Below are 14,312 nucleotides of genomic sequence, written 5' to 3' on the forward strand. Positions count from 1 at the left end.
AATCCTACTATGGAGTACAGATTCCAGGGGGGAAAGCTGGCTATGGGGGAAATCCTACTCTACAACACATTCACATTCAGTGTTTAAATACGTGATGATCAGTTCTTGACATATCCCTTTTTTGCTCAGGACACTTTCTAATCACATGGAAAATCGAGTTTTAGAAACGAGTATAAATTTATGTATACCTGATCTGAACATGCACATGAGTTACAAATAAGTCGAATGAATAATTCAATTCTCTGGTGCTGGATTTGGAGCATTATAGGTAGTTATTAGTTATTTCTGCCCAGGTTTTATTTGTCAAGCAGATATCCGACTGTCATATGAGTTTGGAATGACACAATTTTGCCATTGTTATTAACCATGTTGTTGAAATTCCTGTTGTCGCATTTTTTCGTTAATTTAAAATTTCTTTGATTACAATTGCAACATTATGTTGCAGTAGAGTTGTCGATGAAATATGGAGTGGAATATGGAGAAAACGAACAGTATTCAAGCTCATAAGTCCATTCAAACAATACAAATCAGGAGCAGAGCAAACACGGACCTCTAAAACATCAGAGGTGGGACCAGGTGCCATGGAGTGAGCATCCCCTGACGACAGGTTACACCCGCCGTGTGCTCCTTGTCATGATCGGAGGAAAAGGCGGAAAAATCCGTAGATAATTCATTGTATAAATAATGGCCTAACAATCAGTATGAAAAATGTCACTCAGCATTTAATTTGTCTTAATGATAGATTGTATTCGCTGACAAGGTCATTGCATCGACCATAGAACCATAGAAAATGATGACTTCGAACGAGACTGTTGATAATCTTGTTTCATCAACGTGTTTGTCAATAGCTTGCCTCGTTTTAGAAATTGTTCGTACGTAGAGCATGCTCTTGCGTATCGAATCAACTGAGAGACATAAACCCCATATGCAGGTGATAAGGGTACATTGCTACTTTACTAAAGGAAGCTGACGATTAAAAAGTTGAAGTCATCACGTTTATCATAAAGCTTTGTTGTTAGGTTACCATTAACGTCTTTTTCTAGTAATCCGAATATGAAACATGTGTTAATAAGATTGATCATTATTTGTTATTTAAACTTTTCATTTGCTTTAATGACGGGTTATTAATGTATGCCTTCCTTTAATAAACGCTTCGTAAGTCATACCCTAGTTAATTGTAAGATTCTTAATTTACTTACGCATTACTTAAATGTAGTTTTTTTTATTCATGCCTAACTGAAATTTCAGTTTTGTGTGTATGCCTTACATAAATTAAGGCTTCTTGGAGTCATCACTTGGTAATGTAGGCTTTTTCAGTAGTACCTTACATAAACGTAAACTTCTTTATTTATGCTTGAATTGAAAGGTTTCTCTGGTCATACCTTAAATGCACGCTAGTAAATTCATGCTGATCATAATACGTAAAGAAGGTAAGAAAACTGGTCTTCTGTAATGGTAGCTTCACTTCATTTGTTTAATTATATTATTTTCATTCCTTCTTAAAGATCAGTAATTCATAGTCACATATATCTGTGTATTTGTGTATTTTATTTTTTATTCTCTGTTCAGACGAAGCATCATAATTCACCAGTGTGGCAAATAATAAAAGCCGGGTATTTTGCAACATGTGTCGCTACCACATCTAGAGCCCTTATGCTTACATTTACCTAAAATAAAAATAAAAACATACATTAATCACTTCAAAAAAGGGAAAAATCTAAAATATTTATTTTTCCAATTATTCCTTATTTTAGGTTATTTTTTTAGAAATGAATACATGTGTCTCTATAATCTAAATTGGCCTTAACCAAGCTTCTGCAAATCGAACTCAAACGCATCTGCACTCGACCAAAACTTTGATTGTACATTTTACGATTTTTCCGACTGAGAAACGAAATATATTACGTACGAGGTATGCAACATTTTCTGCTCTTATCTCCACACAATCCGTATACTTTCTTTCCATAACATTTATCCCACTGTGACAGGCATTTCCCACCTTTTGCTGTACAAGGTGCAGCAGCATCTGAAAGACAGGAAATACAGTATGCATAATTTATTATATATATCCATGACAAATGCAGGACATTTTACGTAAAGCATTCGAAGTATATTATCTACTTTATCTATCAATTTCACTGCAGGAAAAAGGACATTCTTACACTTTCTACAATCTTCATCTTATTTCTTATCGATAATGAGCTCAACATCAAAACTATGGACCACACTGGAGCACATTTAAGCTAAATTGCATGAAAGCTGTATTGAATATTGATTCAAGAGGTCTGGAAAAAATGAAGAACAGGTATTTCTGTTTTTAAATATCTCTTAACTTGACAAACAAAATCCACGTTCTGGCACGCATACTTCATGTGTGGAGCTTCCAGTGATTTTCTAATCACTTCAATGTTAAAGTCGTCGCGCAGTGGTGTTTGAGCGTTCGCTCTATAGAGTCGCTGTGTAAGGAATTGATCTTTACATCGCGGGCTTGAATCCCACTGAAGGACGTGGAGACCGGTTCTTTGAATGAGACCGTTTAAGCCGAGGTCCCGTTTCGCAGTAGTGCAGGTACGAAAAAGATCTCTCAATACTCAATGGCCTTAAGTGCCGAGTATAGGTCTAAATTTGCAGCCCTCCACTGGCAAGTTGTGGCGTCTCGATATGAGTGAAAAATTCTCGAGAGGGACGTAAAACAACAAATAAACAATATTAAAGTTACAAGTAACGATGGTAAATTTCTCCTTGGAGATTATGATTAACGTCATATTAATAGAACCCCAGCGAGACACCAAATATATAAAGGTTTGAAAGAAATCTATTCGAGCATAATAAAGTTATGTGGCATGAGAACAGTCTTTCCTTCTCTAACTCTATTATTATCTACTCAATTTTAATCTACCTTTGTTTTAAAGTACAATCTAAAAATATCAAAACATAATACATACAAGTTTGGCTTTCCAGAAAGCCTGAAATGTCATCACTTTGGCTTCATTAATAGACAGTGGAATGTAACATTTTTTCAAGCAGAAGAACTTTTTTCTAAAAAGGGGGGTAGTCAGAAAAAAAAAATTACAACTTACCTGAATAATCTTACACTAGGAAAAAAAGGAGTGTTCAAACTCGAAATTCTTATTTCGTGGATGGGGAGGGAAGATTTAAACTTTTTGATTTTCTCGAAAAACACATGGGGGGGGGGGGGGTTATGAATATGCTGCAACAAAAAAATGTGGGGAAGGGAGAGGCAAGCTGCCCTTTCAGTGAACATTTGCAACAGTAATTTCAAATATTTTTTTTTGTATATGTGTTTAAAAAATGTAACCACTAAGCAGTACTCGTAAAATTTGTAAACAATTGTTATACAGGAAGATGGGTAAAACTTTAGCGTTCCTATTGACTTTACATCACAGCAGCTTACTCGGGCAAGAGCCAAGAAGTTTAAAGCGCTAACCTGAGTTAGTCCGGTGTAATATGGTGAGACACCCCCCCCCCCCAGTGAGACTTCCCCCCCGGAAATCTGGCTATATATAGTAAGACTCCCCGGTGGGGGGGGGGGGGGGGAGAATTACTATATAGTGAGTCTTCCCCCTTAAAGGACCATAGTGAGGCGTCCCCCTTCCATATTCAGTTGTATTTTATTTACATCGACGGTGTATATAATTTTATATTTGCATTTTGATAATGATCTTATAAAATAGATACATGTATGAATAAATATAGAAGTGCGCATTAAAAATTCTTGGAATTTGCTTACGTTAACCTTCATGGAGAATGCAATAAATACAATGTAGTAAAGAAAGATGTATACTTCTAACAAAAACGTACATTTTTCATTCAGTTATCTCACATCAATATACATGTACATGTCATCCCAAAATTATTTTTGGCTAACAATCTCTTAAAAGGCTATGAAGATGTTTTAATTATTAATTAACGGAGAACTTTTATTCATATACTGAAAAATATTGTTTTACAATGAAATAAAATATTCCGGAAACTACATTTGAGGGGAAGTCTCACTATGAAAGGGGGGAGAGACAGGCTATATAGTGAGACCTCCCCGGGAGAAGTCTCACTCTATTGCCAGTCGATCTTCCGGGGGGAAGTTTCACTATATAGCCAGTCTTCCCAGGGGACATTCTCACTTTATAGCCAGCCTTCCGGGGGAAGTCTCACTATGGGAGAAGTCTCACTATACGACACCGGCCCTCAGTTGATTTCGAAAGATTTTCCACTTTTAAATATATGGTTTATCTAAAGAAATAACCCTAACATGCATTTAAATATAGGTCAGTAATAAAATTTACACGGTATAAGCTAAAATTATGCATTTACAAATTATCTGAAAGAGTACCAATTTACCAACCCTGATATTTAGGCTGTTCAAGGAAACTATCATTTTATATAATAATATTTCAAGAATAAGAGAAGTGATTTGATAGCTTTTTGCCATTAACCAATAATGCAATTTAAAGCTACAAAGAGAAAACGATTGCAGGTGATTTAATTATAAATTCTCAAAATACGAGTCGGGTAAAGAAATTGCTTCTTTTATACAGAGGTTACAGTATTGTATTTCTGACATCTATTTTTTATAGAACAAAAAATAAAGAATAGTGCAGACATGCGTAAAAACTCACGATGATTATAATCTTTCTTCCAATGCCTGTAGTTTTAACATTTACCATTTGTTTTAAAAAAATATTTTTAAAAATGGCATCAAGTTATTGAATGACTAAGATACACATAAAGGTAAAATTTTCGACATCAATTCACATCTGTCGTATTTAAACTTTTAATGCGAGTATTTATACTTTGATTTCGTTTTTCTGTAAATTCTTGGATCCACACCTTGGCTGATCTAATCGATGCCATGTAAAGTGTACTTTGATACACACGCGCTGGCCATCATAGATAACTGCATGTTATTTGAAGACCCGCCACTTTGTTTTTCTGTAAATACTTTGATCCACGCCTTGGCCGTTCTAATCGATGCCATGTTTAGTGCATTCCGATACACAAGCTCTGGCCATGATTAGATAACTGCATGTATTTTGAAGACCCACCACTATCCAAGCGATTCTGTCTCTGTGACTCTCTATGATTAATGCGTAGTTTTTCTTTTTTAAGATGGCCTGTTTGACAGATCGCACATTCCTTGTCATTTAGCAGTTTTGTTTACATCTCTATATTTAGAAATCGTGTCATTTGCCAGACCACCAGCTTATCAATGGCAGCTTACACTGGGGCTTCATGTCCGGGTAACAAACTTAATGTGTCATCTCTCTCGAGAGATGACAATAAATACTGTTAAAAATCTTTGGGGATTGAACAATGAAAGAATATTTTTTCCTTCAAACTATTAGCTAACTTTTTTTGTTTATGTCAGCAACATGGTGAAATTTATAAGGGAATCAACGTCAGTACGAATTTACACAGAGTCAAACTGAAAAAAATCAAGTAATGCAGACAGTACAATAAAGACTGAAATCATTTAGCAATATTATTCTTTAATTTTAAAAAGCATCATCACGATCATTTATGTAGCGTTTAATTTAGGTCGTATTACAGTTTAGGTAGTCCACTAAATTTCCTCAATACATCATACCAGACGAGGGACGTGATTGAAAATGTTTTTTTTTTCTAGAATACGTTTGACTAATCTCTTTCCGCCTTTCAACTTTCATGCCTTTTCCCCAAATATGTTCTCGGTTTGGTCCTCACTGTGTTTGAAAAGGCAACCGTAATTCTGTAAATCGGAGAGATAATAATGGCAAAAGGCAAAAAATAAAAGAGAAAGAAAATTTTTGTGAAGGCCGAATCTATAGTTTACGTTAACCAGATTCGAAAAGACTCCAAAACTGGATTTAGTGGACGACTAAAACTACTTCGACTCGCACAGATGGATATCGAGTCAGTATAATCCAAATTAAACGCTTCATAAATGAGCGATGTTACATTTTTATTACAGAACAACTAATATCATATGATTCCAGGTGTTATTTCATTGACTGCAAAGTACATGTGTTTTTTTTAAAAAAAAACACGGAGTTTTCAAGATCGACCACATGTAAATGCGAACTGAAAATGGTTCCCTATATTAATTGTAAAATCGTTAATTTCGATAAGGTATAATAAAAAGAAAAGAAATAAAGAATTTTCTATTCAAAAAATAACTTTCAAAATACATGTGTATTAACTTACAATTTTGTTGAGAAAGACATATTATACTCAAAAAATCAAACTTATTGATATACTTAAGTATTCAATCATGATAACTATTTTCTTTTATAATATTCCTGTAATGAATCAAAGACTTACTTGGTAAACAACATCGTCTATTATTGCCACCACCACAAAGAAACCTGACGTAGGAACGACCGCATTTCTCAGTAATCTCCTGGCAGATGCCCCCTTGCTTTGTACAACCGATATCTTCATCTATATTATTTAAAATGATTGGCGATAATAAAATTTGGTATTTTTATTTAAACATGTATTGCAATATCTCTCTAAAATTATTGATGCTTAAATATATATACATTGAACTCGAAATTAAAGACAACACAGAGTCTGATACATTTGTTTCATGTTTATTTTACTACAGAGAGATTGATGGGAAACCAACATTTAAACTTCATGATAAACGTAAAAACTTCAACTTTTATTGTCAACTTTCCTTTTTTATGCAGCAATATACCATTATCGCCTACATATGGAGTTTGTCTTCTAGTTGATTCGATACGTACTAACAATATCTCAAACGAGACAGGCCATTGAAAAATAAGTTGATACTACAAGAATATCAACAATGTCATTTAAGGAATTCTATCCTTAATAGGACCTAACTCTCTGTTCTTAAATACGAAATAGGTTAAGATAACGAACAGTGATCAATCTCAAAAAACCTAAAATAATACAAATCTGTGAACAGGGCATAAAACACGGATCTCCGGAAATTCCAGAGGTGGGATCAGGTGCCTACTAAGAGTAAGCATCCTGGTCATATCCGAAGTGAGCCCTATGTTTTGATCAGGTAGACGGAATATTCCGTAGTCAAAATTAGTAAAAACAAGGATTAACATCTCGTTTGTCATTCAGTTTCGCTGTTTGTTGGCCCTTATCGTCTATGGTCAATAAAACATCCAATTATGAAACAGACATGGCAGATTCTCCATCAAGTACATAATACCCTAATATTAATTAATCTGAAGACTTTTGGAGTAGAAAATGATTAACGGACAGTGGGGTTTTTTTAAATATAATTATATGAGCAGTAGATATTCAACGAAAATTGTCAATGGGGACAAGTGATTTTTTATAGCTAAAAATTCAAATATTAAGAAAATCCATATATGCTGAAAAGATGAACTTAGTCAATAGCAATTGAATACATATTGAAAACATTCCACTCTTACATAATGATTGTCATAAATGGGAATTATGTCTAAACATTCCACTCTTACATAATGATTGTCATAAATGGGAATTATGTCTAAAATCATACGCCTAAACTGTTGTCTTATGTACGATAAATATGTACAGCGACTATATTAATGATCAGATAATATAAGACCTACAGATGCACCGTATTTTCAATATTTAAAACAAGTACACATACAGTATTTTCAAGTCCTAATTGGTATTAATTACACACGTAACTCCTTTCAGATTACAAAGAAGAGGTTCATTACTCACCTTTCAAGCAACATATCTTGTCGTCGGGGCAGAGGTGTTTCACTGGTTGCTTGGGAAAATCACACCCACTGTCTTTAGAGACACATTCCCCATTTTGTGGAGTGCAATTATCAGAAGCAGAGGCTAAAAACGTTAATGTGTTTACAATTTGTGAGTGAAGGAAATACTGAGATTTTTATTTACAAAAATGCATTATAATATATCAATCCGTTTAAAAATAAGATTTTTTTCTTGTGACCTTCATATATATTATTCACGTTTTAAGAATTATGACAAACAAAACAAAACTAAAACCTGGGAGAACATCTGCTATAATACAGTTGGGATATTTATTATTTGTTTTTATCAACCAAGCAGTCTTTTTTTATTATTATCATTATTCAACATCAGTATTAAACTGCAGATATTAAATCATCTTTTTAAAGACACCAAAGAACTTATTAAGTAACAAAACAATGTACATACCAGGGACTGTACAAACAAGTAGAAGCGTTGCACCCAGGATGAAAAGACTGGACATCTCTTCTCAGTATTCCTAAATGAGCTAGATCAACAAATCCTTCACCCTTTATATGACTGCAGAGGCGCCAGTTTATGGTAATAACCATAAAAAAAACCCAGTTTTTTATCAGAGGAGATCTAGATATGATATTTGATTGACACTTTTTTTTTATTTTAGTTGCATAATTTACTTTAGGAATTATAAAGTCCTTCTGGATACATGTACATATTTAAGATGTCCCAACGTAATTCAGCTGGTCATCATACCAAAAATAAATAAATAAAGGCGGAGAAAAGTATCTGCATTGTTCAATGGTGTTCTTTCTGGATGCCCTCTAGAACTGGCCATGCAATGTAAAGGAGGTATACTCTTTTTTGGATGCCTTCTAGAATTAAGTCATGCAGGAAAAGGGGAGGTATACTCTTTGTGAGTCCATCCAGAAAAAATCACACGATATGCTGAAGGTATGCTATCTCTGGGTGCCCTCAGGAAAAATCACACGATATACCAAAGGTATGGTCTTTGTGGGTGCCCTTTGAAAATAAATCATGCGACATACAGGAGGTATGCTCCAGACTTACTGACCTATGGAAACCGATCAAACCCATCTGCAATACTTGCTTTAGTTTGCGAAGGTATAATTTGAGCATCACGTTTCATCATTTTTTGCAAACTCAAATAAATTTTTACTTAAAGTTACAATATATTCACAAATTCATTTTTTGAATTTTTATGGAGAAACATTTAGATAAATATAGGTTCTACAGTTCATTGACCTGTTTGAATTTTTTACTTCAATGAAAAAATTTAAGATATCTGATATAAAATCTTTTGAAAATCAGCTTCAATCATGTTTGATGTAAAATCTTCTGCAGTTTCAACGTGATCAAAGTATAAGATTTATTTCTTTGATTAGATAACTGTTTATTCATTTGAACATTTTGTTATGAGTTTATAACGGTGAATTGTTTCTATCAGATTCCCTTACTTTATCTCACTCTGCGACATCCGTCATGTGTTTACTAAATACTAAATTTTGTGATCTTATTTTTGATTTTTTTTTAACTAGGTTACAAAATATCTATTTTATGTAAAAAGTTTTTAATGTATAAAACCCAATGACTGGAAAATTAAATATTAATTAATTCTTTTTTCTAAAAGAAAAAGGAGATGTGGTAATCTTGTAAATTGTTTTTGTTGGGAACTTTTAACCAAATCTACTTAATAGTTACACAAAAACAAGGAAATGGAGTTTTTGCATGGCACGGGTAAATTTTGTTCAATTCGTAAATGTTTTAAGTTTCATAAAATTGGGCATTTTAATAAAATATTGCTTGCTCTAGAGTGCAGTTGATTTTTTTTCAATACTACGCTATACTCAAATTTTTGATAAATCTTTCGATTAATGATACAAAAATCATAAAAACATGACATCAATGACAGATATTGCTTTGGCTCACTGTGTCTCCTTAAAATAATTGTAAAACGATGACTTATCATGATTGGTTTTTCTTATGATTTAAAAAAAATTCAAAGGGTCGAAAAGGGAAAAAATATTAAGCCTCATTTCAAAAAATTACTCATTTATTTTTTTTTATATAAAAATAATTCCGTATTTATTTCAGAAACTTCAATAAAGTGTGCATGAATCTGGCATTTGTTTGATTCTTTTTCTTAAAAAATAGTAGGGTAACGTTGTAAACTGTCTTAAATAAATTCAAGATATTTAAAGGCCACAAAAAATTACGATGTGTTCACTTATTGTTTGTAACTTTTCAAATATGTTTTTTTTTTTTATCATATCTAATTTTTTCAGTGTCCTAATTGTAACTGAACCATAACAAATCGGCAACAACTGTTCCTTTTCCAAGTGCTCGGCACTTTGAAGTGAAAGCTGTTAGTCTTTCGGATGAGATCTTAAAAGCCGAGGCCCTGTGTCACGACAGGCGTTGGCATGATAGATACCCCACTGCTCAATGGCCCGAGTACCGTATAAAGGCCTAGATTTGAAGCACTTCGCTGGTACAGGGTGACGTTTTTATATGAGTGAAAAATTTTTGAATGGGGCTTAAACAACATACAGTCAATCAATTAATCAATAACTGAGTCATTATCATAAAATGAATATCTGTCTTAAAGTAAAATACACATTATAAAAATACATTTGGGGAGGGGGGGGGGGGCGTCCGACACAGCTTCTTATGGGCCTGACCTATTAACAACTTGTCGTCGTGTGTCTAAACGTTAAAAACATCACTTTCACGTCTGTCCTTATCTATCAGAAAGTAGATAGATGTAAAGTTTTTATATATAATTGTATTTGAGTAAGATTTATAAACTTTTTTTAAATAAAATTCAATTAAAACATAAAGTGACGGTCATCCTATTGATATAGATGAATTTACTTTTGTGCTTTTAATGCCTGAAGAGTTCATATTACTACGCAAAATAACGAACTATTTGCGGGTGACCCGAGGTACAAGTTGAGCGTACGTTTTATAAATATTTTGGATTCTGTAGAGGACTACGCCAGGCGATGCGCCAGACATGAAAAAGAAGACCTTGACACTTTGTCAGAATGGATTAAATGTATCAGATGTATGTTAAAATCGCGCATAAAAAGATTGAGGAGGCAATATGAGAACCATCTATCCTTCTGTATTCAATAATCCAGAAGTGAAAAAAGAATTAGATAGATTACATGATCAGTACGTACTAGTTCCTGCTGACAAAGCAGGTAACGACATTGTCTTCGTTTGTAAGGCTCATTATATTAAATGTATTTTAGAGGATCTTGGATTTAATTCTACAAGTGGTAATCCAACTTATACTCATAGTTATCTTTCTAAGGAAGAAATTCTTCAAAATCATATGTCAGTTTTGAATATTTTTAATATTCCAAACAACCAAAATGAATTTGAATTACCATATTTATTTTGGATTCCGAAACTTCATAAAAATCCTTACAAAGATACATAGCTGGTTCCAGTAAATGTTCAACCAAGCCTCTTTCTTTACTCCTCACTAAGATATTAACAGTAGTGAAAGAGAAACTTCAAGAGTACTGTGCAACAATATATTCGAGAAGTGGTGTAAATCAGATGTGGATACTTAAAAATTCCAAGGAACTTTTGGAAAATTTGAAATCACAAGACTTTACCAAAATCAACATCTTAAAAACTTACGACTTTTCAACTTTATACACAACCATTCCCCACGATAAATTAAAGTCTAGGCTTTTTGATTTCATTGACAACTGCTTTTTCAATAAAAATGGAACTCGTAAATTTACTTACCTTGTCATTGGTCATTTGCAAAATTATTTTGTTAAAAAACATTCTGATTGTACACACAAGTACTCTGAAGTTGACATTAAAAAGATGCTTGAGTTTCTGATTGACAATATCTATGTGGTTTTTGGAGACCAGGTCTTCCAACAATCTATTGGAATTCCCATGGGTACCAATTGCGCCCCGTTATTAGCAGACCTTTATTGTATTCATATGGAGCAGAATTTGTCCAAAATCTTGTACGTGAAAAGAAGAAAACACTTGCTGTGGCCTTCAACTCGATATTTAGATATATCGACGACGTATTGTCAATTAACAATGGTTATTTCCATTCTTATGTCGATACGATATATCCTTGTGAGCTTGAGATAAAAGATACCACAGAGTCTGACACATCTTTTTTATATTTGGATATTTTACTTGAAAAAGACGTTAATGGTAATCTAACAACCAAGCTTTATGATAAACGTGATGACTTAACTTTTCAATCGTCAACTTCCCTTATGCAGCAATATACCTTCATCACCTGCATACGGGGTATATATATTTCTCAGTTGATTCGATACGCAAGAGCATGCTCTACGTATGTACAATTTCTAAAACGAAGTAAATTATTGACATACAAGTTGATGAAACAATAATATCAGCTGTCTCGTTTAAAGTCATCATTTCGTAAGTTCTATGGTCGATCGATACAATGACCTTGTCAGCAAATACAATTTATCATTGAGTCAAATGCTGACTGACGTTTTTCATACAAATTGTTAAGCCATTATTCACACAGTGAATTGTCGACGGATTTTTCCGTTATTTCCCGATCATGACAAGGAGCACACGACGGGTGTGACCGGTCGGCAGGGGATGCTCACTCCTCCATGGCACCTGATCCCACCTCTGATGTTTGGAGGTCCGTGTTTGCTCTGCTCCTATTTTGTATTGTTTGATGGACTTTTGAGCCTGAATACTGTTCGTTATCTTCATATATTTCATCATCCTGCCACGGTTCTGTGGTTAAATTGACTTTAAACTTCGCTGTAGTTGTGTTGAATATTTTTTTTATCTGCCACGCGCATGACTGCTTGAAAACTTATCTTTAAAGCCATGATGGAAGGAGATATAAATGTACTTGATCTTGTCAATATAACATAATTTTTCCTTTACTTCTCTCTAAATCTGCCTATCTTATCCTCGCTTTTCTCTCTGAATCTGTTAAATTGCCTGTGTTTGCTAGGAAGATGTATTTAATTTTGGTTATCTAACTTATCAAAAATACTCCATATATAGCTTTAAGATATCCGTATTTAGTTCACAATTTGATTTGGTTATGAATACAGAAAAAAAGGTATGTGAAGTGTTTAGGTAACTAGTCACTTACATAAAAGTTGTGTCTGTTTTTAAATTTTAGAAAGAAACATTTGGTTGAGTTCGAGAAAGCCAATGCAACACTCTTCTAGTGTAAGCTTAAGATAAAAACGGTTATAAATCAACGCAAGGAAATTTTTATTCTACTAGGAGAAAAGACCCTTTATTACAAATAAAAAATAAATTTTTGACGTTTCGTCCTCGGATTAACACATTTATACACATTTCTTCACACACTTTTCTTACTAAAGCAGTCTAACATTTGTTTATGATAGACATAAACTAACCATGCATGCATAAGCTTTTCTTTTTTGCTTAATGATGCGGGATTCTGAAAATCGAAAATTAAGAACTTTAGATCTTGTCAGAAAAAAATGAAATTAAGTTTGTGGGAATACAGCTAGGAGTCCTCGTGGGTTCTACCATGCATGGGTAAAAAAAGAAGGTGTGAGTTGAAGATAACACCGTTTATAAATTAATTCGGGTCCAGCAAGTTTCAATGTCACCTGCAGTATCATTATATTATTCATGTTTTATAATATAAATCCTACCGTGTGTAAATGTAGGCTTTTTAAGTCATGATTTATTTGAATTTTGGCTTCCTAAATTCATGCCGAATGTCGGCTTCTTTATTCATGCCTTACTTAAATGTGGGTTTCAAAAATCATGCGTTACTGAGTTCATGCCATACTTAAATCTAATCTTCTTTACCGAATTGTTTTTAAAATGTAGGCTTTTCAACCGTGATTTTTTTTTACTCCCTTTGATTCGATATACACTATCCCAATGAACTGGAAATAAAAGACGCCACAAAATCAAACACATCTGTTTATATTTGGATTTTAACAAGAGGAAGACATCGATGGCATTTTGTGATAAACATGAAGACAAACTTTTACGTCAACTTCGAATTCTCTTATACTTGTAGTAAAAACCAGTTGATTCGTTATTCAAGGGCATGCTCTTGGAAAGACGAATTTCTGTGGTGAGGCAGGTTAATGACAAATATCATAAGGTTTTTAGCATTTCGTTTTAGTCAATATTTCACAAATTTTGCTCTATGCAATGACATTACAAAAACATCCTTGTAACCAATGTTTTCAATATGTTTGGCTTATTTTCATATTGATTTTTCTACAGATTACTCCGTTTACCCAAGACAAAGGACACACGACTGGTCTGACTGGTCGACAGGGGATGCTTACTCCTCCATGGTACTTGATCCCACATCTGATGTTTCATCTATATTTATGAGGAGTCCGTTTTTAGCTGTTCTCAAGCTGCAATGACTTTTGAATGTGTTTACATAAGATACCTTCATATTTCATTAAATGTTTCTGAATTCATACAGACGATAAAAATTAGAGAAACAAGATTTCTGTTATTTTTGCTCAAGTCCGTCTCAATGTATTTGATTATATTTTGGATCGTTGGTTTTTTTTTTATTAACAATAACGCATATA

The 14,312-nt window shown here is 33.5% G+C and overlaps 1 protein-coding gene across 1 annotated transcript; it reads right to left on the minus strand.

The window, feature by feature from the left end:
* Window positions 1–1,505: 1,505 nt before the first annotated feature.
* LOC133191380 (helofensin-1-like) lies at window positions 1,506–8,254 on the minus strand. The gene is made up of 5 exons (XM_061327134.1): window positions 8,161–8,254; window positions 7,696–7,818; window positions 6,319–6,438; window positions 1,910–2,026; window positions 1,506–1,667 (listed from the first exon to the last, which is right to left on the minus strand). Exons 1-5 carry the CDS (start codon window positions 8,213–8,215, stop codon window positions 1,585–1,587), a joined length of 498 nt encoding a protein of 165 aa, XP_061183118.1. The 5' UTR covers window positions 8,216–8,254; the 3' UTR covers window positions 1,506–1,584.
* Between the last annotated feature and the right edge of the window lie 6,058 nt (window positions 8,255–14,312).

This window comes from Saccostrea echinata, unplaced genomic scaffold (genome assembly GCF_033153115.1).
Source record: "Saccostrea echinata isolate AGI-Se365-2 ecotype Australia unplaced genomic scaffold, CSIRO_AGI_Sech_v1 ptg000023l, whole genome shotgun sequence".
Classification (NCBI taxonomy): Eukaryota; Metazoa; Mollusca; class Bivalvia; order Ostreida; family Ostreidae; genus Saccostrea; species Saccostrea echinata.

Coding starts and splice junctions, on each gene's coding strand:
- LOC133191380 (XM_061327134.1), bottom strand. CDS start 8,215: ATGTCCAGTCTTTTCATCCTGGGTGCAACGCTTCTACTTGTTTGTACA. Junction 2,027..6,318: donor TAGACGATGTTGTTTACCAA/GTAAGTCTTTGA, acceptor CCTGTCTTTCAG/ATGCTGCTGCACCTTGTACA. Junction 1,668..1,909: donor CAGAAAATGTTGCATACCTC/GTACGTAATATA, acceptor TTTTTATTTTAG/GTAAATGTAAGCATAAGGGC.